The sequence below is a fragment of the Orycteropus afer genome, unplaced genomic scaffold (assembly GCF_000298275.1).
Source record: "Orycteropus afer afer isolate SDZICR_OR568_19922 unplaced genomic scaffold, OryAfe1.0 scaffold00002, whole genome shotgun sequence".
In the NCBI taxonomy this organism is placed as follows: Eukaryota; Metazoa; Chordata; class Mammalia; order Tubulidentata; family Orycteropodidae; genus Orycteropus; species Orycteropus afer.
Window position 1 is genome coordinate 36,982,375 of NW_006921589.1, and position 23,934 is coordinate 37,006,308.

The window sequence follows — 23,934 nt, forward strand, 5'->3', positions numbered from 1 at the left end:
GTTGGGCATTCCTACTTCCGTAGTGATACTGCCTCGGAAACCCAAGTAGGGGTCGCTATGAGTCGGGGCCGACTCGATGGCAAACAACAACAACATCACTACGGAAGTAAATTGCTCAACCTTCCTTCCAAGGAGTGGCTGGTGGGTTTGAACCGCCAGCCTTCTGGTTAGCAGTCAAGTGCCTTAGGCACTACACTACCAGAGCTCCTTCTAAACTCAAAGTCCAATGTAATATATTGTTCAACTTCCTATAGGTCAAAAATCTCAGATAATTATAAGATAAAATGGAAGAAATTTACAACTTTATCTATTATTTTGGATGTATCATTAGAAGCTATTTCCTTTAGACTTCCAGAATTAAAAGCTTTCAACAACAATTTTTTTTTTTAATGTTCACTCTTTAAGGTTAGTGACTTAATAGCACTTCCACTTTGCCTCTAAGGGAGTCTCCTTTCTCCTCATCAGCCCCTTCAGGGAGGCCTGAAGAATTTGAGTTTTCATCTCCCTTTTCTATACCGTCTTGGATTTGTTGTTCAAAGGAAGCAGATTCCAGGATGTCTGCTCTAACAGCCCAGGTGATAAAGGACTGACTAAGATAAAGTAGGCCTAAAAAGCAGAATCGTGGGTAGAAGAAAAGAATTTGAAAGAGATCTTTGGCTTTTGCAAATGTTTTACTGGAAACACAGCTCTTAAACTTCCTCTGTCTCATCAAGAGGTAGAGACTAGCTATAACAGCCAGTGAACAGGAAAGCTGTCCAAGAAAAACAGAGGGAGCTGGCTGGGTTCTCAGAGTGGTCCAGGGTCTGGCCCCCCACTTTGTTTTTCTGTTTGCTCCTTTGTTTGTTGGCTTGTTTTCATGAACTCAGTGGTATCTGTTCAATATTGTTTCCATTTACTTAGGGGTCATCATGCCTTAGGGAGCTGATTCATGCTAAACAAGCTCCTAGGAGATGGACTGACAAAACAGGAAGTTAACTGAATCACTGACATAGAGAAATGTGGCTGCCAGGGCTTCTGGTCAGCACATTCTATTTCCACCAGAAAAGTATACTTGCAAAACCCAGTACAGCTTGGTAAATATAACATCAGAGCAAGGAAAAGTGGTGATCTCAGGTGATACTCTCTTGATACCTTTCTGCACTACAGGACTGTACTGCTAAAATGGTTGAATGCTCATGTTAGTTAGACAGGACTCTCACTCCCTTAGAGTAAATAAGATAATAAATATAATGTGCTTAGTACAGTACTTGGTGTGTAAGAAGCATTTGTTAAATAAAAACTATTATTATTATTGTGGTACTATAGATATTCTGACAACGTAGCTTAGTGAGCCAATAGCATGGGCTTTGCTCCACTGCTCTTGCTCCACTACTTCATATACCCAGTATAACAATGGGAAGTATATTTAACCTCTTGGACTTCAGTTCCTCAGTCTGTAAAATGGGTATAATAACAATAATATTACATGATTATCCTTAAAATTAATTAACTTACATATTTTGTGACCATCACTTCCTGCTCATAGTAAGCACTGCATGGTCATTATTAATAAATTAACAAACAAACAAACTTATATAGCACTTTTCACATGCCAGACATTGCTATGTTGTTGTTATGTGCCTTTGAGTTGGACCCGACTCATGGCGACCCCTCCTTCAGTGTCCAAGGCGGTATCACTACCGAAGTAGATTTCCCAACCTTCCTCCCAAGGAGTGGCATATAGATAGATAGATAGATAGATAGATAGATAGATAAAGCCCTCCCTATAACTCTATGGGAATCCCTAGGTGGTACAAATGGGTAATGTGCTTTTGCTGGCTGTCAAAAGGTTGGAGGTTCAAGTTCACCCAGAGGTACCTCAGAAGAAAGACCCAGTGATCTACTTTTAAAAAATCAGTCATTGAAAACCCATGGAGCCATTTCTACTGTGATACACATGGGAGTGCTATAAGTTGGAATTGACTCACTGGGTAACTGGCTTGTTGTTTTTGTTTGTTTGTTTTATAACTCAATGAGAGGAAGAATCTGACGTTGGTAGATTTTATTCACCAATATCTGAGAAAGTTTATACTTGTCTCCACTGAAGTCAGATTTGACCATTTGGCTTGCTTTCATCAGTCAAATGTGAATGGAAGGAACAGGAGAAGCCACTGGACAGAAGCTTTTAAATTTAATGTTGAAACCAGTTTGTGCTTCCCTGATTCTGAAATTGCAGACACATTTTTTTGAGGTGAGGAACCCATTAGCTTGGGTTCCTGTGTGACTATGATGAACCAAAGTCCCTTGCTGGCCCATGATGGACATGCAGTGTAAACAAAAATAAGACATTGTTTTAAGCCCCGAGATTTCCAGGGTTTTAGCACAACACGCTGACTGACTCAGAAGCATAGAGATGAAAAGAAATTTTCCAAAGGTCACATAGCTGGAAAGCATATGGTTCCAGAGGCTGTATGCTTAACTGCTTTCTCAGTAATTGATATTAGTATCAATATGAAGAATGGTTTCTTATTAAGACATTATTTCATTGTTTGAAGGTCTGCTTTAGGAGATGTTAGCCTTTTCCCAGCTTCTACTGCAATGGGCATATTGGGCTGCTACCCAGAAGGTCAGCAGGTTGAACCTATCAGCCATTCTGTGGGAGAAAGATGAGGCAGTCTGCTTCCATAAAGATTTAACAAAACTCACTGCCATTGGGTCAATTCTAACTCAAGCAACCCTCATTGGGTTTCCAAGGCTGTAAATCTTTACAGAAGTAGATTGCTTCATCTTCCTTCCCTGGATCAGCTGGTGGGTTTGAACCACCAACCTTCTGGTTAGCAGTCAAATACCTTAGGCACTGTGCCACCAGAACACCACAAAGCTCCATAAAGATTTACAGCCTTGGAAACCCTATTGGGGTCACTATGAGTCGTAATCGACTAAATGGCAGTAGGTTTTATATACCTTCACAGCAGCCCCAGGGGCATGGTAACCATGGCTACCAGAAGTATCTGGTTTAATAGTGTTTCATAGAATGAATTCAAATATCTATGTCCATTCAATTGAAGTTGATCCCATTGCTTTCACTCAGTCCTTAAGAGATGAATGTCTTCCTATCAAACTTCTTTTCCCGTTAGCCCATCATCTTATTTCCCTTCATCTCCTATCTCTTATCTGTGAGCAGAGTTTCAAATGTTTGAGGGTTACAAGGAATCAGCACCCCATCTGTCAGTTTGTTGTACTATGGTGGCTTGCATGTTATTATGATGTTGGAGGCTATGCCACTGATATTTCAAACACCAACAGGATCACCCATGGTGAACAGGTTGCGGCAGAGCTTTCAAATTAAGAGACACTAGGAAAAAAGGCCTGGTGATCTACTTCCAAAAATCAGTCCACGAAAACCTAATGGATCATAACAGATATTGTCCAATATAGTACTAGAACATGAACCCCCTCCATTGGAAGGCAATCAAAATAGACAGTGGCTACAAGATGGTACAAGACTGGACTCGAGCATACCAATGATTGTGAAAATGGAGCAGGAGCAGGTAATGTTTCATTCTGTTGTGCAGGGGGTTGTCAGGGGTCAGAGCCAACATGATGGCAGCTAACCAAAACAACCAATTAGAAACCTTATCACTACATTGACATTCATATCATTTCCAATATGTAGCAAGATTCCCCAGAACTGTGAGGGCCTGAAACTTGGGGATAGGATGAGGGAACCCACCTAGATTAAAAACACAAGGACACCAGAAAGAGAAGAGAGAAGCTTCAGCCACAAAGAAAACTAAAAAGTTACAAGATAAAAGCAAAAGGAGAAAGAGCTTAAGCAGTGACAAAAATCCAAATAGGTATAAAAAGATTAATCATATCTGTTGAACATAAATCTATAAAATATATCCACTTGTACTGCACATACTGGAATGCTTTAAATTAGAAGCTGGGACTCTACCTAGGAAAAGTATAAATACATATTACTTAACAGAGTTCTCAATGAGGAATTAACAGCTTTATTCATCATTTTTTTCAAGACATATAATTCAAATAGAATTCAGTGGAATTCATGAACAAATAAGAAGTAAGTATACTTCTTAACTCTTTTATTTCTTCTTAAACTCTTTGATCACCTATTTCATATATTTTATAATAAAACAGGTACTAATTGTATTTCTCCAATACCATTTATTATTCATCTCCGTATGTTTTGGTTCTCTAGTGCTGCTCTAACAGAAATACCAGGTGGGTGGTTTTAACAAATAGGAATTTATGCTCTACAGTTTAGGAGGCTAAAGGTCTGAGTTCAAAGTGCCAGCTCTAGGAACTGGATGAAGGCCCCTCAACCTTGGGTTTCAGCTCTGCCTCTTGCTCCTGGCCCACTGGAGCTGGAGGCATCTTTTAACTCAGGCAGTTGCTGGCTGCTGAGGCTGGCAATCCCAAGGTCTACAACTAAAATGGCACAGTCCCAAGGTATCAAGCAACACAGTAGGCCACTAGTTCAAGTCCAGAAACAGTCTCAAGATTGGCAGACAGCATGGCAGTCCACTGAGATGAAGACTTGGCCAAATGTAAGCTCCAGATGTGCCAAAAACCTCAAGACCTTTTTCAAACTGTCTTCTTATATGGACTGAAGAGGGCTCAGCCACACTGGATTGAGTTGTATGGTGGCACAGAAGGGTAGTGGTTAGAACTTTGGATGTGGGTTAAAATCTTACCTCAACCATATACTAGCTGTGTGGATACAGTCAAGAAAATAAACCCTTTCCAGTCTCAATTTCCTCATCTGTGAAATGGGGAGAGTAATATCAGTGTCAACATGTGTTTTTGTGAGGTCACATGGTGACAGTGAGAAGCAAATGACTAGTGTATATAAAGTACTTAGATGTGTGTAGTCCCTGGAGAACAGCACCATGTCTGGTTAAGGCAGAAGGTCAGCCAAAAAGAGAAAGACCTCAATGAGATGGGTTGATGAAGCGGCTGCAGCGATAAGCGCAAACATGCCACAGCGACAGCTGTGAGGACGGCACAGGAACAGGCAGTGTTTCGTTCTGTTTTACCGAGTGTCGCTTCACGTTAGACTGACTCACTGGCACCCAACAACAATATCATTAGGTCCATTCCATCTTCCCTTGTAGGCCAGGCCTCAGGCACAGCTAATACTCTTTTGGTATTTGTCTTTTAGCACCTTTTTTAGTGGCACATTAACAAGCCCACATAAATTTCTATTGAACAAAAAATGTCTTTATGAGGGATCATATTGCCTTGCTGTACTCTTATGTTATAACAAGCTCATCTTTATACTAATACTCCTCCCTTCCCCTTAAGCAAACGATGCCTGTCTTCCCCCTAAACTATTTACTTCATGAGGTCAGGGACTGTGTCTCTTCTGCTTTGCATGCCTAGCACTGAGCCCAGGACTGTAGGGGCTTCATAAGAATCTGTGGACTGAATTTTAAATAAACTTGTGTTTTACAGGTCACCTAGCACTTTCACATAAACATGTGTAGCATCTCTGCAGAGCATGTTGAAGAAACAGGCTCTGGAGCCAGAATGCCTGTGTTCAAACACCAGCTCCACCATTTACCAGCTGGGTGACCCTGGTTAATATACACACACTTTCAATACCTCAGTTTCACACCTTTAAAAAAAAAATAATAGTATTGGGTCATTATGAGTATTAAATTGTTAATTTATGTAAACTTCATAAAACAATGCCTGCACATCATAAGTGTTATTTAAATGTTAGCAATTATGAATGTTGTCTGTGGTTGTTTTTACCCTCCCATCATATGCCAAGAGTAAATTATTCTAACTATCTAAATCATTTCTCCTTTCATGTAGAAGATATAAATGTGGCATCTTTATTCAAAATTCCAAAATAGCAGAGGACAAATCATAATCTAAAGAGAATGACTTCCAAGATTATTTGCAAAAATAAATGTATTTGTAGAGATTGTTCTTGAGATACTCCTAAATGCCCCTAGATATTCTGTAGTTTAAGTCTCTTCCAAGTCACTCGTGTTAGATCCTTACTCAACAGCAACATTTGCTGTTACTCTTTCCACAAACAAGAACAGCCACATTGTCTTGAGCAGAAGTGTTCAAAGGAATGAAAACACACTCACACAAACACCAGGCAATGAATGGGATTAGGTCTCACACTTGTGCTGTCCTCTGCCTCCACTACAAACCTCACGCCCTGTTAAGGCGAAAAGCTTATCATTCCCAGTGTTCATCTCCCCACCTTGCTTCAGAGCATGAACCGGTCATCAGACTACAGGATATTTAAAATCCAAACACCATGTTTAACCACCAGTGCTTCTCTGCGTGTTGGAGAGATGAAGTAGAGGAAACGAAGGCAAAGCAGAAGCTGAATATTTAAAATACCTTCAACACTGTAATGTTCCAGGCAAAACTCTCAGTTGCCTTGTTGAGTTTTCTTCCTTTCAAGCCTTCTTTTGCCCCCAGATTATGAAGTTCTTCATGGAATTCCATCCCTTTCAAAAGAGAATGTATAAGAAATACTTGTATAAATTTCAGAAAATGAGCAATTTATCATGAAATATTATTAGTAAAAATATAATTTCACATTCCTGTCCTCTCACTGTTTCTAAATCCCTAAAATGAATTCTCTTTCCTATTGTGTTCATCCTCACCAAATGTCTATCCTTAGGGGGAAACCAGCTATAATCAATGCCTTAGGCTACATTACATTTTAAACATGGATAAAGACAAAGTTATAAAGCAAATTCTTTGGACAGGTTACATTTATTTAATGTGTCCTCTGTTTTTGTAGGAAATGGCATGACATGTGAACAGTACCTATATGTGATGAGTACATATATGTCATTTCTCCTTCTGAACCAACCATATGGCTTGGTAGTAGAGGCCCTGGATCCCACATAGACAAAAACTGGTAGGTAATCAGTTGATGTAGATTAAAAAAAAAAATATTTTCTTAAAAAAAAAAAAAAACACAATTCTTGGGAAAACCTTAATCGTTTCAGATTTGGGAATGGATGTAAAGTACTTCTAACTAAATCATTCATTGACACTTGAATACTATATCACCTTTATCTGTTTCTTCAGCCTTTGTTTTAGCACCTCAAGGATGGAAAGCATCCTCTTTTCTTGACAGCTCATTCCATATTTGGAAAGTTATGGCCAATATCAAGTCAAAATCTCCCTCTCCGGAAGTTCTACTCCCAAGTGCTGGCTAGACCCACTAACAAGTTTTAATCTCTTTTTCATAGTACCGCTCTGTGAAATATGTGAAGGTGTTAGACTAAACTTTGAATCTTCTTCTCTCTAGATTAAACATTCCCCATTCTGATATACTCCAGCTCACTAATGTCTCTTCTTAAGGATGGCACCCAGGAAGAGACACTGTGCTGTGAAGCTTCTAAAATTGAGTAGTATGGAGGACCTGCATCCAGGAGTGAACATCGTGCTCAAGGTAGAGTTGAAGCAGCCCACATGAGGTAGGGGCTTCCCACTACCCTCCTTTTCCTAATGTTATACTTTTATTCAAACTCACCGCTGTCAAGTCAATCCCAACTCATAGTGACCTTTCCTTGGGCTTCTAAGGCAGTATCACTATTGAAGTAGATTGCCCAATCTTCCTTCCAAGGAGTGGCTGGTAAGTTTGAACCACCAGCCTTCTGGTTAGCAGTCAAATGCCTTAGGCACTATGCCAACATAGTCTTAAAACCACAGTAATTTTCCTGGTGCTATATCACACTGTAATTCACACAGGAGGGCACCCTAATATATGAATTAGAGCATAACTTCACAGCCTGGGTTTCTATTCCAGCTTTTCTACTTATAAGCTGTATGAACCTGAGCTAGTTGCTGAAACTCCATGGGCTTTAGTTTTCTTATTAGTGACATGGTGATAACAAGAGTATTTACCTTAAAGACTATGGTGAAGATTGAGTCAATATATCTTTGAAGACCTCAAAGCAGTACCTGACACCTAGTAAGTATTATATAACTATTTGGTGTTATTATTTTTGTGCTACCAATCAACTGGAACATCTAAGCCTGCTAGTCAGTCAGTTCAAAGCACCACTTGAAATGACTGGCCTGGGTTCAAAAGTCAGTTTCACTACATGTTAATGTAGGATCTGAGGTATTTACTTGGCCACTCAGAATCTCAGATGTCTTATCTGTAAGTTAGAAATAATGATGACTATCTTGCAAAGTTGTTATGAAGATTAAGTAAGATAGTGTATATGCTTAGTATATCATATGCATCTATGTCAAGAAATGGGTTGTCATTTTCCTCATCATAACCATTATAGTGTGTGGATAGAGGAACACATGTGCAGTGTAGTAAATCACATACTGTGGTTTTTCTAGTCATAAACTCTATTGTGGAATTTGCCATGAACAAGTGAGTAGCTCCTGATTGTTAAAGTTATCCACCTGGGGTATTTCTGTTGAGTGTAGCACCAAGTAGTTTTCTGGAAAGTTCACTTTCTCTGAGGTATATAGAATTCTGATATTGGGACTGGTTAGTTGGCCACTCTGCCAGGCTCAAAATGAGCCCTCCTAGAGGCAGAAGGAATCTCTTTGACTGCTGGCTGAGAAAGGCGTGCTGCTGAGAGCAACGCACTCCTGAGAGATACGCACTGCTTAGAAAGAGACACCAAGAGACATGTGCTGCTGAGAAAGAGAGACTGAGAGAGATTATTGGCTGAGAGACGGCAGGCTGAGAGAGACTGAGCCCTGTTCCTCAACTTGAATTGTAGCCTGGTGCTTCCCTAATAAACCCCAAAATCTGTGAGTTCTGTGTGGCCACTGCAGTGAATTATTGAACCCAGCAGAGAGGTGATGGTTGCTGCAGGAGGAACGGTTGGTGTCAAGATTGATGAAGGGGCTGGAGGGAGGCATCATGTCTGGCCTCACAGGAATAGGTCTTGGGCAACCGATTGTGATTCTGTTTTCCCCTTGTGGGGTTAGAGGAGGTCAGAAGATGCAGCCTTCCTGCCCTTTTGGCAACATGAACCCAAGAGATATAAAAGCTCAGAGGTGTGAATGAAGGTGAACGTAAGCAGAGGTGTGCCCTCACAGGTATGTGACCCATCACATCCTTAAAGAAAGAACAAATCTAAGATGAGGATTACTAAATGTAGAAAAGCCTAGAAGGTTAATAGAATTATGGTCCAAATTGTAAAATGGAAGTGGTTCTTAAGAGCCAATGTGTAATCTTAGTTTCCACATCAGTAGTAAAAGGTTTTAATAGATTCTCAAAACTAAAGAAGTAGAGTCAGAAATCCTCACTACTCAAACATCTTCAGGTTCCACACCACCGTCCCACATCCTATCACCTAGATTTCAACAAAGACTTTAGTGTAACTCAAAATATAGTTAAACTATGGCATAAAAAGGAGCTCTGGTAGCACAGTGCCTAAGGCACTTGACTGCTAACCAGAAGGCTGGTGGTTCAAACCCACCAGCCACTCCTCAGAAGGAGGTTTGGGCAACCTACTTCTATAGTGATACCACCCAAGGAGGGGTCTCTATGAGTTAGGTCCTACTCAACGGCACATTACAACAACAATGGCATAAAATATTTGAAACTTAAGAGAAAGAACATAATCTTAAAAAAAAAAAAAAAAAGGCCAAAAATTATCATCATAGTTTCTAAATAAAATAGAGAGAAAAAAAAAAAAAAAACAGTTACCTGCTTTCTGACACTGTACAATCTTTTCATGGATTGTGTCTGCCATTTCTATGAGAAGCCGGTTTTCTTGAATCATCTGTCACAAAAGAAATATCAAAAGGTGGTTGTCAGAAATCCTTGAAATGGCTCATTGGGAAGATGAGACATACAGAGAGACCCACGTGATCCTGCCAGTAATAGGGAGCCATGACTTCAACCATAAGAAATGGGAGAGTGAAGGATAATCTGTGCTCCAGCTCCCAACCATTCCAACTCTGCAGCTTGGGTTGCCTTCCTTCCAATGGCTATAGGGATGTGACATACCTGACACAGAGTGGGTGCCAAATAAATACCTGCTAAACACTCTGACTCCCCAAACCCCTCACTCCAAAGATTACTGCAACATAAAGGCAAATGGTATTGGAACAACAGATATAAGAAACAGAATAGGGAACAATTTACTGATGAGCTAAAAGACTATTGAACACATCAGTGAAATTAATAACTTGGATTTTGGTGGCCCAAGGAAGGCAGAGATCTCCTTCTTCCTTAAGCGGGGCGACACTAGCAAGAATGAGGAGAAAGTGAGAGCCAGAACCAAGTGCAGGGGAAAGCTTAGAAACAACGATGAAATGGTGTACCTGTCCACCACATTTGGATAGCAAGCAAATACGTCCAGGAAGTGATTAACATACTGAGTGAAGGGAGGGAAATAAGACCACTGTCCTGCTAATGGAGAATAATCTGTATGTGAAGAAGTGGAGAAGATAATCATCTTCCTCAGGTAAAGAAGCTGTAGTCAAAAAGATCTCAAATAGGGGTTCCTCTGGGAATACAAAAAGTGAATAGAAAAAGTCAACCAATAGGCAAATTAATAAATCCTAAACTTTCAGCTACTCTTCTACTTTCAATAAATGTCTAATATCATCTGGCTATTCCGCATTCTTCTGTCTGTCTCAATGTTCTAGAGGGAGTTCAAGGTAGAATTCAACGTGGACATAAATGCTCTTGAGTTTTATTGTTCTACTGTCACATAAATGATGTTATTGAACAAATTGTGTTAACACCCACTTCCAGACATAAAGTGATTTATGACCACAAACATTCCAATAGAAAAGAACACTGACTCATAATTATTAGTGCTTAACAACTCCAGGGGAGTGCAGGTTCACATTTTGGAAAAAAGGCTGGTGTTAAGTGAATTGTGTTCCCAAAAAATATGTGTCAATTTGGCTAGCCCATGATTCTCAATATTATGTAATTATCCTCCATGTTGTGATCTGACATAATTACCCTATGTGTTGTAAATCCTAACTTCTAATGCTAATGAGGCAGGATTAGAAGCAGTTATGTAAATGAAACAGGATGCAATCTATAGGACTAAGTTTTATCTTGAGTTACCATCTTTTCAGATATAAAAGAGATTAAACAAGTAAGCAGAGATCAGAAGGACTTACTACCACTAAGAAAGCCGAGTCAGGAATGGAGCACATTCTTTGGACCCAGGGTTCCTGTGAGAACCTCCCAGATCAGGGGAAGACTGATGCCGAGACACGTGGAGACATCCATAGACGTTGAAAGAAGACAAGCATCTTTCCCCAGAGGTGAGAGGGAAGAAAGCCTTCCCCTAGAACTGGCACCCTGAATTTGGACTTTCAGCCTCCTAAACTGCCAGAGAATAAATTTCTGTTCATTGGAGCCATCCACTTGTGGTATTTCTGTTATAGCAGCCCTAGGTAACTAAGACAGCTTGGCAATCTACTTCTGGGAAAAAAAAAAAAAAAAAAATCAACCACTGAAAAATCTTATGGAGCACGTTCTTCTCTGACACGTGGGGTCAGTATGAGTCAGAGTCAGCTCGGAGGCAATTGGTTATGATAACAGCTTCCACTGTAGTTAGAATAATGTTACTCTAACTATTTTCCACAGTCAATTTGCAGTTATTAGTAGGTGTAGAGAAGACAAATAAGACATAGGATTGAAATGTACTAATAATTCCAAATCACATTTAAATCTACAATTTCAAACTTTGCCCCCAGCTAAGTAAGCGATTTGGGGAGCGAAAGAAAAAGTTGTTGACTAGAATTACACTTACTACCTTGGTCTCCAGAGATCCCGATGCAAATGAAATATAAAGTACAAAAGCTGAGGAGAGAAGGTGAGAAGTACGTCCTCACATAATCCACCAGCTGGATAAGCAGCACAGCCAGCCAACCGAGACTGGGTTGACTCAATCAATGGAATCTGGCAGTGACCTGATTTACATATCATGTCTCAGCCTAAGCTCCCAGTTGCCTTTGCCTGTTGTAATAATACAAAGAGCTTTTCTTTGGTTGTGTCACATGAATATCTTCTAATGGATCTTATTTCCTTGCCATGGCTTTGTATTTGAAAGAATAGATGACTTAGCCGGATAAAAGCGAGCATTACTTTATGCATTAGCTGTTTCTTAAACAGTAGTGTGTAAAGTTGTCAGTTAAGATCAAAAACATTTATTTAAAAAGGAAGCTTTACTTGAGGGAACAGTAACACTTTTACTTAGAGATGGATTAAATTGTCTAACCTCTGGGGGAAGAAGGGAGGGAATGTCTTTGCAGCCCTTCTCAATAGAGTTGCTGTTGTTGTTAGGTGCTATCAAGTTGGTTCTGATTCATAGAGACCCCACGTACAACAGAACAAGACACTACTCAGTCCTGTGTCATGTTCACAATTGTTGCTATGCTTTCTCAATAGAGAGATGAAATAATTGCCTAGGATCGTTGCAGAGTCAACGAAACATTTTAATGATACTGAAAAAGATAGAGTTTTCATCATATCAGGGCTCAGAAATCTACCATAGATTTCAATTTTCTTCTCAATTATATCTAAATTTGTAGAACTTATGTTTGCAAAGCATCCTAAGGAACATCGTGGACGACCTCATTTTATATGTAAGAAAATGGAGCCAAAAGTTGACTTGCCTAAGCCACACAGCTAGTTTATGAAATAATTTAGACTAGAACCCAGGTATCCTTCAGGTACAGACCTAAGTTTACAAATCATTCTGATACTAGCATGATATTAAAATGTAGACTTTCTGTGGCAAGTGCAAGTGGTGATAAACTAGCATTCATCAAGTGAAGTATTACAAAAACAAGTGTTTCCCAAGATTGACTTTTCCTCCAAGTATAATTCACAACATATATCAGCCATTTTAAATATTCTTCCTTTGGGACTTAGAAAGGAAATATACTTACATCCACTGCTCTTTCAGGAAGAAGTTGGGAATTGTGGACAGGCAATCATTTGGGAATAGGTATGTCAATTAAAAAGTCAATCTACTTTAACCCTATTTTTGTTCTTTCTCCTTAAGAGATAATTCATTTATCTCTTATCTTACTTTTAATTAAAACACTGGGCTTTAGTTCTTTGGTTTTGTAAGGGCCCAACTGTTTGGATCATCTAAAATAATACTTGAATTTTATTAAACTTGGCCAATTTTTAATCTGATTCCTGTTACATATATATTTGTTAACTTGAATGAACAGAATTTCCTTTAGTTTTTAAGTTCCTTGAAATTTTTACATCAAACAGGTAGAAGCACTGTTAACAGATTGACATCCTTTGTTTTTAAGCAAAGTCAACACTACAAGACTGCTAATTCTCAGTGAAACAGGAACAAAGATAGATCAGAACATTTGCAAGCTTTCTGGAACTCCACTGCCTTTTAATGTGTATAACGAAGTGTTTTCCGTCCTGGGACTAGCTCTGAGTCACATTTCCACGCCTGATTTATGGCAGCATGGGACAAGAAAGCTGACACAGAGCAGGTCAAAGGATCTTTGTTTCCACATTCACGATAGTGACAGGATCACTATCAGTGATCTGCCTTCTTCATACAGGCACCATTTTAAATTTCCTTTTTCCCAGATGTCATGTTTCCCAAAAAGTTGTCAGCTACATCTTAAATAGTCATCAGAAATATTTTTCTTTATAATTTTTAAATATTATAAAATATAGATATTAAAAAATATAATATTTGTCTTTCACACCATAAGCTGATTAGTAAAATTATCAATGGATTAATCTTCATGAACTTTCTCCAGAATTTTAAGGCCAACTTCAATAACCATACTACCTGTAACTAAATGTGTTGTAAGAGCATTAGTACTTAGGAATGCAAAGTAAACTTTAGGATGCATGCACAATATTCCACAAATAAACCAAGCTGAAGTACTTGCTTATTGATGCATTTCTGAAATTCTGTGCCCTTGGGACTCTGGTACCAATCAGAAATTTTGTCAGCCCTCAAATGCTGACTTTTTCCCCAATAAACCCATTATATCAAGATGAAAGTACCATTAACAAGTTGGCATCCTTTGTTAAAAGATATTGTCATATTCACAAGTGAAGGAAATTTCAATGAATTAAGTATACAACATGCTATTTTAAAATAATCAGCTCTGGTTTGGCACATGCCACCCTGCTGTTGATTTTCTGAGTCCCATTACTACACAAGCCAACATACTTTTTGAAATTTAAACCAGTATAACAGTGCATACAAACCTTACAAAGACAGTGAGTGATGGGAGGAGAGTATCTTTGGCTTACCTAATTTTTATTTAAGTTGATCTTGATAAGCAAAGCTTCACTGGGGAACTCTTTTCCATCTTGAGGCTGATCTTCATAACGTTGACATAGGTGAATATATTTAATTCAACCCTAATGCCCTCATGGTGGCACTTGCCACTGTATTGGCTCCATTGTGAGCATGATTAGACAGCCATTAGCTTTATTTGTCAGATTCCTGGTCATGGTAGCATAATCAACTGCTTTCCAAATCACACCCCCAACTGACTTAGTAAAAGATTAAATAACCCTTAACTCATGTTCTCTAGATTGTTTTGATTTCTTTTTTACCTTCAGAAAATAAGTTGTCCTTACCAAAGTAAAGTTTTAACTTTTATGTTAATGTTAATGATTCAGCACAGAAGTCACCTTTGGAGAATGTTTTGGGTTTATTTTTTTATAATCACAAGCCTTGTAACTATTCCACTTCTGAATGATACATTCAAAACACCAACTGCCCAAAAGTTTTCATATGAATGTAAAACACTTAAAGGAACTAAAAATATTAGGCAAACATTTCTTGACCATGCATGAGAAATTAGAAAGGTAAAAAGATCAGAAAAATAAAAATTCAACCACCTAAAGAAAAAAAAAATATATAAAAGGCAAGCAATAGCTTTCTTTACAAATTATTTGTAAACAAAATTCTGCTGAACATGGGGTAGGAGGAGGAGTAGTGACACAAGTCATTGGAAAAAGTCCACCATAGAACTCAAAGTCCTTAAACTACAGCTCGGGCCATAAACAAATCATCTGGTCCAGGCTGGACACTGTTATCACTGCTTCCTCCCTTTTCAAATGTAAGCGCTGCTTCCCCATTAGGATTTCTGTTCCTCAAGGACAGAAACTTTGTCTTGTAACACTTATTTCCCTCAACACCTTACACAGTTCCTTTCATTTGGCAAGTGGCCAGATCATGTTTGTTGAGTTGGCTAATTGAAAGCCCAAGGACATATAATAAATGATATATCAAAAGAGAAAGTGTTATTCTATAAGCAGCAAGTGTGTGTGCCCCCATCACATTTTATTTATATTTCTCATGAGTCACACTTATGCTTTATATTTTGGTTACTTGTCTCTGTGTAGTGTAGAATCTAGAAACTTCCTTATATGTGTTATGTGCTGAATGCATCATGACTAATGTCAATAAATGAATGTTTGTATTATATGTGCATGTGTAAAATGAATTTTTTTCTTAATAAGTCAGTTTTGAGAGCAGTTAGGACACAGTGCTGAAAGACAGAGAGGGACTGAATATGGAAGTTGTCAAGGATTTCATTTTACTTAGATCCGCAATCAATGCTCATGGAAACAGCAGTCAAGAAATCAAATGATATATTATATGGGGCAAATCTGTTGGCCAAAGACCTCTTTAAAGTGTTAAAAAGCAAAGATGCCCCTTTGAGGACTAAGGTGTACCTGATACAAGACATGGTTTTATCACCTATATGCATGTGAAAGCTGGACAATGAATAAGGAAGACTGAAAAAGAATTGATGCCTTTGAATTATGGTGTAGGTGAATATTAAATACACCATGGACCACCAGAAGAACAACAAATCTGTCTTGGAAGAAGTACAGCCACAATACTCCTTAGGAGTGAAGAGGGCAAGACTTTGTCTCACGTACTTTGGACATGTTACCAGGAGAGACCATCCCTGGAGAAGGATATCATGCTTGGTAAAATAGAAAGTCATCAAGAAAGAAGAGACCCTCAATGAGATGGATGGACACAGTGGCTGCAACAATGGGCTCAATTATAGCAAAGACTGTAGGGATGGCGCAGGACAAGGCAGTGGTTTTTCCTATTGTATGTAGGGCAACTGTGAGTTGGAATCAACTCAATGGCACCTAACAACAACAGTTTGTTGTTGTCATGTGCCATCGAGTCGGCCCAACTCATAGCGACCCCTCCTTGGGTCTTGAGGCAGTATCACTACAGAAGTAGATTGCCCCATCTTCCTTCCAAGGAGTGGCTGGTGGGTTTGAACCGCCAGCCTTCTGGTTAGCAGTCAAATGCCTTAGGCACTGTGCTACCAGAGCTCCCCACAACAACAGTAGCAGTCTTAAAACACTTGCCAGTGACTCTGAATTAGGTGCCATGTGCCCAGTTCTGCAAGTCTCATGTCACATGACCATATATACTAGCTACCTCAGTGGGATATTTTTTTAAAGATAGCGAAGCTCCAGGTGGGGAGCTGATGCTTGATTTTTCTGAGATCTGAGTTTAAAAACAAAACAAAGCAAACAGTGCAATAAAGGTATATTTCACCTAGAAATACTCTCTGATTTCAAATTAAGTTCTAGGGAGGGTTTCTGTAACAGTGTCCTGTTGTCACAGAGCCAGCTGAAAGGCATTGTGGCAAGCAGTCTAATGCCAGCAGCTGTCCTCTGTGTGTCTTTTAGCCTGGGAAGGAGGCATCAATTCCATCTTCAATTTTTAAGGCCTTTTCTACTGGCTTGAGTTGATTGATAATGTCCCAGTTCGCTTCAGTGCCTTTTTCACAAGCTGTCACTTCCCACCTCTTGCTGTGACATGTGTTTGATATCAGGAAAGTCACTTCTGCTTCAGTTACCCTAAGTATCAGATGCAAATTTACCATAGTGATACTGCCTCGGAAACCCAAGGAGGGGTCGCTATGAGTCGGGTCCGACTCGATGGCACATAACAACAACAGCACATCCCTATTCAGAGTGTTATGAGTGATAGTAAACAGGGCTGCTAGCAAGCCTACTTGTAATTTGAGCAACCTGACCCTCACCTTACCCCAACTTTGAGGAGCCCTCTGCCATTATGATCTCCTCCTTTTCCCAGGTGAAAACTTACTTTTAGGACAGGATCTATGAAATTCATTCATAAGTACAAGTTATTGGAAACCGAAGGTGTTACTATTCACAGAGATTGTTTACGTTTTAAAAGACATTAAGATAAAGAAATGGTTGTAATTTTGAAATTTCAGTTACCTATGAACAGATAGAAAACACATATTTTAAATGATATGTGGATTTGGGTTGCAGGGAAGTTGGGGGATGCCCTCCTTGATCTTCTGAAATGATGCTACATAAACAGACCCACTCCTCAAATACATTTGGTTTTTGATTTCTTGATGTTAATAAAATTGTTTAAATAGAATTATAATGGCAATATTAATATTAGTGACCTTTGAAGACTGACTTTTAAAACGCTTAGGAGGAAAAATTTCCAAATACTAAATTACCATGTGTTTGTAAGGAATGGGAGATATCTCAGGTCATTAGGGAAAAGCTAAATTCAGAAAAATACAGGCAGATGAGCTCAGGATCAATGTTTTCTAGCATATTTTCATTTTCTTTCCCCTTGACAATAGTGTAGTTGATGCACTCAGGTGGCTTTCAGTAAGTGTAGACTGCCTGGGTTCCTGAGTTGTTTCTTTTGATACTGAAATAAGCCAAATATCTGTTTCTGTTCAGAAATGGTTTCAGGTTGTTTTTATTCTAAATACATTTAGCATCTTTTTAATGATTATAACTTTTCCTGTTAGAAGGCATCTACGCCATCAGAAACACCAAGAAGTGTTTCGGTCTGTTGTACATAGGGTCGATTTGAGTCAGAGCCAACTCGAGATGGCACCTAACAACAACAACAACATGCAGTTCACTCACTGCCATTTTTGAGAAGTACAACATTTAAGCAACTTGAGTCTAAGTTGAACACTCAATTGTTGATTTTGGAATTCCCACCATCTCCAACCAGGTAATAGTCCTTTATATTGTTTGTCTACCTTATTCATCCACGTAAGTTTTTATTAATGGTCTGTAGGTTTTTAACCATATGTATAAGACAGGAAATAACTTGGCTAGGTTGGCATCAGGGAGATAAAGCAAAGAGGACTTAAAGATTTACCATAAAGCACATTCAAATAGAAGAGCTACCATTATCTTCACCTACAATAGAAGCTAATGCTTTTATTTATCCAGTTAACATTTATTGACAACTACTATGTGCTGTTACAATTCTAGCTGCTAGAGATAACAGTAGTAAGCAAGAGAGACAGGGTCGCTGCACTCATGGAGCATCCATTCAAAGTGAGGGGTGAAAGGAAAGGACATAAATTAAACAAAAGGCCAAGCCAAATATTTTTTAATGCTGCTAAGTAGGATAGTACAACTAAAACAGGGCTATGTGACAAAGTGACAGGTAGAGACGTAGGCACAGAAGGACATTTGAGCTAAGAATTAAGAGACAAGAAGGAACTAGCCATGCAGAACATTCCAGGCAAGAGCAAGAGTAAATTCAGTGACCCAGAGCTGGAAAAAAAGCTCTGGCTAAAATGAAAAAAGAAAGCAAGCAGATGTGGCTGGAGAGGAGTGAACAAAAGGGAGGACGTAGGAGTGAAGAGGCAGGCAACGCTCGAGAGGTAGGTGAGGACGTAGGCATAGCCAGATTATAAGTAGCCCCCTAAGACCACAGTAAACAATTTCAATTTTATTTTAATAGGAAGCTACTAGAAAATTTTAATCAGAAAACTGACATGATCTGACTTATGTTTTTAAATGACCACTCTGAATCTGTGGTGTATCTTAGGAGACCCCTTTAAAACAAATATTAACACAAGAACAGTCAAGATCACTACCAATACAATATAAATCCTAAAAAGTGAAAATAGTATTTTTTTACTTCTATGGCCAGTATCGTTTTTACCTGGCCACAGCTCACCACATCCTGGGGAAAAAAAAAAAAAAACCTAATGGAGACATCCCTAGTGTTCAAGGTCACTTCTGCAGTCAATCAAGTTTACCATTTGGTACAGAATTATTTTTATGTTCAATTCCCAAACAAAAAGAAGAATCTTTTCCATGAGGAACTATAAAGGATGACATATTGTTAAAAGTATTTCAGCTTCTTACTGTAATCTTTCATTTTGAGCTTTGGAAAACTATCTTATGCCTATAATTATAAGTTGCACTTTAAAAATACAAATGAGAAATAACTAACGACCAGATTAGAACCAGTAGGTAACACTAAAAAAGCAAAGTACCATCAGACAACTTAGGATGTGAAACGGAAATTGCCCAACGACAGCGCAGGTGCTTTTCGGCCTATTGCAGGCCCAGCACCAGGGGACCAGGCTCCCCTTTGGTGAATGACTTTCCTTTCTTAGCTTTAAAGGAAGTGGAGGAATAAATGATTTCTACTGTCTGTCTCTATGGCAACTAGCACCCTAACTTCACCTCTTAGAAGGCAATTATACCTATTCACTGAATAGCTTTCAGTCCCCACTTTTATGATGAAAAAAATTGATTTCATGAAAAATGAGATATAGTAATAGGTGAACTTTTCCCCTAGCAACCATGAAGTACAGTTACAAGAGATACAGAAATTCATAAGTTGCTTTGTGAGTTTTTTTCCCAGTGTTACAATTTTTATTCCAAATGTCTTTCTTCTAGTTGTTTTTTAGTGATAAAATATTATTTATTGCTTGCATTTATTTTTATTCAATTACAAATTTGAATTCATTATAAAAAGGTAAATACAGAAAAAATACAGAAGAGCACATAAAAGAAAATAACAATCACTCTCCTAATCTAAAATTAATCACTTAACATCCCACTAGCATGTTTGTTGTTGTTGTTGTTGTTGTTATGTGCCATCGAGTCAGACTCGACTCATAGCGACCCCTCCTTGGGTTTCCAAGGCAGTATCACTACAGAAGTAGATTGCCCCATCTTCCTTCCGGGACTAGCATGTTTACATGTATAAATATAAATCTAATTGAACATTATGTGTATTTTTCATCCACCACTCATCCATCAGCTTGTCATACTGTGGTAGCTTGCATGTTGCCGTGATGCTGAAAGCTATAACACTGGTATTTCAAATACTAGAAGGGTCACCCATGGTGGACAGGTTTCAGCAGAGCTTTCAGGCTAAGACAGACTAGGAGAAGGACATGGCTAGGTACACTTCTGAAAACCTTATGAATAGCAGGGAAACACTGTGTAATATAGTGCCAGAAGATGAGCCTCTCAGGTTGGAAGGCACTCAAAATACCACTGGGAAAGAGTTGCCTCCTCAAAATACAGCTGACCTTAATGACGTGGATGGACCTTAATTTCCTGATGTGGTATGACTCAAAATTCAGAAGAAACAGCTGCAAACATCCATTAAAAATTGAAATGTGGAATGTACAGAGTATGAATCTAGGAAAATTAGAAGTTGTGAAAACTGAAATGGAACACATAAAGATCAATATCTTAGGTATTAATGAAAACTGAAATGGGCTGGTTTTGGCCATTTTGAATCTGACAATAATATATTCTAATATATGTTGTTGTTGTTGTTGTTGTTATGTGCCGTCAAGTCGGACCCAACTCATAGTGATCCCTCCTTGGGTTTCCGAGGCAGTATCACTACAGAAGTAGATTGTCCCATCTTCCTTCTGAGGAATGGCTGGTGGATTTGAACCACCAGCCTTCTGGTTAGCAGTCAAGTGCCTTAGGCACTACACTATATATAGGGAATGATAAATTGAAGAAGAACGGCATCGCATTCTTCATCAAAAGATGAATCAGGGATCTATCCTGAAATAAAATGCTGTCTGTGATAGGATAATATCTATACGCCTACAAGAAAGACCAGTTACTACTACTATTATTCAGATTTACACACCAACCACTAAAGCAAAACATGAAGAAATTGAAGAATTTTACCAACTTCTGCAGTCTAAAATTGACCACACATGCAATTAAGATATTGATAATTACTGGTGATTGGAATATGAAAGTTGAAAACAAAGAAGAACAATCAGTAGTTAGAAAATATGGCCTCAGTGATAGAAATGATGCCAGAGATGTCCTGATAGAATTTTTCACAATCAACAACTTATTCATTGCAAATACTTTTTTGAAACAACATAAACAGCAACTCATATGTACATATGGACCTCACCAGATGGAATACACAAGAATCAAATCAACTACATCTGTGAAAAGAGATGATGGAGAAGCTCAGTATCATCAGTCAGGACAAGGTCAGGGGCTGGCTGTGGAAAAGACCATCAATTTGTCATATGTAAGTTTAAGTTGAAGCTGAAGAAAACTAAAACAAGTCCACTAGAGCCAAAACATGAACTTGAGTACATCCCACCTGAATATAGAGACCATCTGAAGAACAGAATTGATACGCTGAACCCCAGTGCCCAAAGACCAGACAAATCATTGGATGACATCAAGGACATCATATATGAAGAAAGCAAAAGGTCATGAAAAAACAGGAAAGGGAGAGAAGACCAAAATGGATATCAGAAGAGATTGAAACTTGTTCTTCAACAGAAAAACTAAAGTGAATGGAAGAAATGATGAAGTAAGAGAGGTGAGCAGAAGATTTCAAAGGGCAGCTCAAGATGACAATGCAAAGCATTATAATGAAATGTGCAAAGGCCTAAAGTTGAAACATCAAAGGGGAAGAACATGCTTGGTATTTCTCAATCTGAAGAACTGAAGAAAAAAAAATTAAGCCTCAAGTTGTAATATTGAAGGATTCTATGGGCAAAATATTGAACAATGCAGGAAGCTTCAAATGAAGATAGAAGAAATACACAGAGTCACTCTACCAACAAGAATTGGTTGATGTTCAACATATGATCAAGAACTGATGGTACTGAAGGAAGAAGTCTAAGCTCCACTGAAGGAACTGGCAAAAAATAAGACTCCAGGAATTGAGGAATACCTGTTGAGATGTTTCAACAAACAAATGCAGCGCTGGAGGCACTCACTTGTTTACACCAAGAAATTTGGAAACCAACTAACTGGAAAATTGACTGGAAGAGATCCATATTTGTGCCTATTCCAAAGAAAAGTGATTTAACAGAATGTGGAAATTTTCAAATAATATCACTAATATGACACAAAAGTAAAATTTTGCTGAAGATAATACAGTACAATGACAGGTAATGGTCAGAAATTCAAGCCAGATGCAGAGGAGGGCATGGAAGAAGGGCTATTATTGCTGATATCAGTAGATCTTGGCTGAAAGCAGAAAATACCAGAAAGATGTTTACCTGTGTTTTTATTCACTATGAAAAAAGGCATTTGACTGTGTGGATCATAACAAATTATGGATAACATTGCGAAGGAAAGGAATTGCAGAACATTTAATTGCCCTCATGAGGACCATGTATATAAATCAAGAGGTAGTTATTCAAGCAGAAGAAGGTGATACTGCATAGTTTAAAACTGAGAAGGGTGTAGGCCAGGGTTGTAACTTTTCACCATTCATGTTCAATCTGTATGCTGAGCAAATATTATGAGAAGCTGGACTATATGAAGAAGAACATAGTATTAGGACTGGAAGAACACTCATTAACAACTGGCAATATATAGATGATACAAACTTATTTGCTAAAAGTGAAGAAGACTTGAAGCACTTACTGATGAAGATCAAAGACTATAGGCTTCCATATGGATTATGCCTCAATATAAAGAAAACAAAACTCTGCCCAAATGGAACAATAAGCAACATCATGATAACTGGAGAAAAGATTGAAGTTATTAAGGATTTCATTTTACTTGGACCCACAATCAACACCTACAGAAGCAACAGCCAAGAAATAAAATCATGTATTGCATTGGGCAAATCTGCTGCAAAAGACCTCTCTTTTTTTAATTTAATTTATTTTATTATTTATTTATTTATTTATTTATTTTGCAGTGTTCCCTCCCCTTCCCTTCACAGGGGACAACAGAGCAGAGCAGCAGCCAGGGATCCAGGTAAGGGGAGGGACCCAGGCCCCACCCCCAATAGGCAGGAAAGCAGGGGAAAGTGAAGCCAGAGAGGATGACAGAGCAGAGCAGCAGCCAGGGATCCAGGTAATGGGAGGGAAGAGAAGTTTCAAACAACTAAGGGAGACAAACTTGTCTGTCAGTTTGTCGTACTGTGGTGGCTTGCGTGTTGCTGTGAGGCTTGATGCTGTGCCACTGGTGTTTCAAGTGCCAACAGGGTTGCACAGGGTACACAAGTTTCAATGCAGTTATAAGCTGAGACAGACTAGGAATAAGGAAGAGGCCATCTACCTCTCAAAGAATTGACCAGAGAAAATCTTATGAACAGCAGAGAAACAATGTCTGATACATTACTGCTTAACTTTATGAATAACCTGGAAACATTATCCAATACAGTGCAGGAGGACAAGCCTCTTAGGTCAGAAGGCTCTCAAAATCAACTGGGAAAGAACTGCACCATCAGAGTAGAACGAACCTTACTGATATGGATAAAGTAAAGCTCTCGAGACCTCCATTTGCTGACGTGGCATGACTCAAATTGAGGAGAAACAGCTACAAACATCCATTAATAAATAGGAACATGGAATGTACAAAGCATGAATCTAGGAAAATTGGAAGTTTTCAAAAATGAAATGGAACACATAAAGATTGATATCCTAGGCATTGGGGAGCTGAAATGGACTGGTTTTGGCCATTTTGAATCAGACAACCATATGATCTATTATGCCGGCAATGACAATTGAAGAGGAATGGCATGATGTTCATCATCACAAAGGATGTTTTGAGATCTGTCCTAAAGTACAATGCTGTCAGTGATAGGATAATATCCACACACCTACAAGGAAGACCCGTTAATACATCTATTTTCAAATTTATGCACCAACCACCAACCACCAAAGCCAAAGATGAAGAAATTG

General features: G+C 38.7%; 1 protein-coding gene across 1 annotated transcript in view; it reads right to left on the reverse strand.

Annotated features, from left to right (window-relative positions):
• Positions 1-23,934, reverse strand: part of PLCL1 (phospholipase C like 1 (inactive)) — a 444,876-nt gene that overhangs the window by 50,913 nt on the left and 370,029 nt on the right. Inside the window, exons 4-5 of the mRNA XM_007935359.1 lie at positions 9,671-9,746; positions 6,370-6,479 (exon numbers count right to left, since the gene is read on the reverse strand). Coding sequence (XP_007933550.1) covers positions 6,370-6,479; positions 9,671-9,746 — 186 coding nt within the window. The remainder of the gene's footprint in view (positions 1-6,369; positions 6,480-9,670; positions 9,747-23,934) is intronic.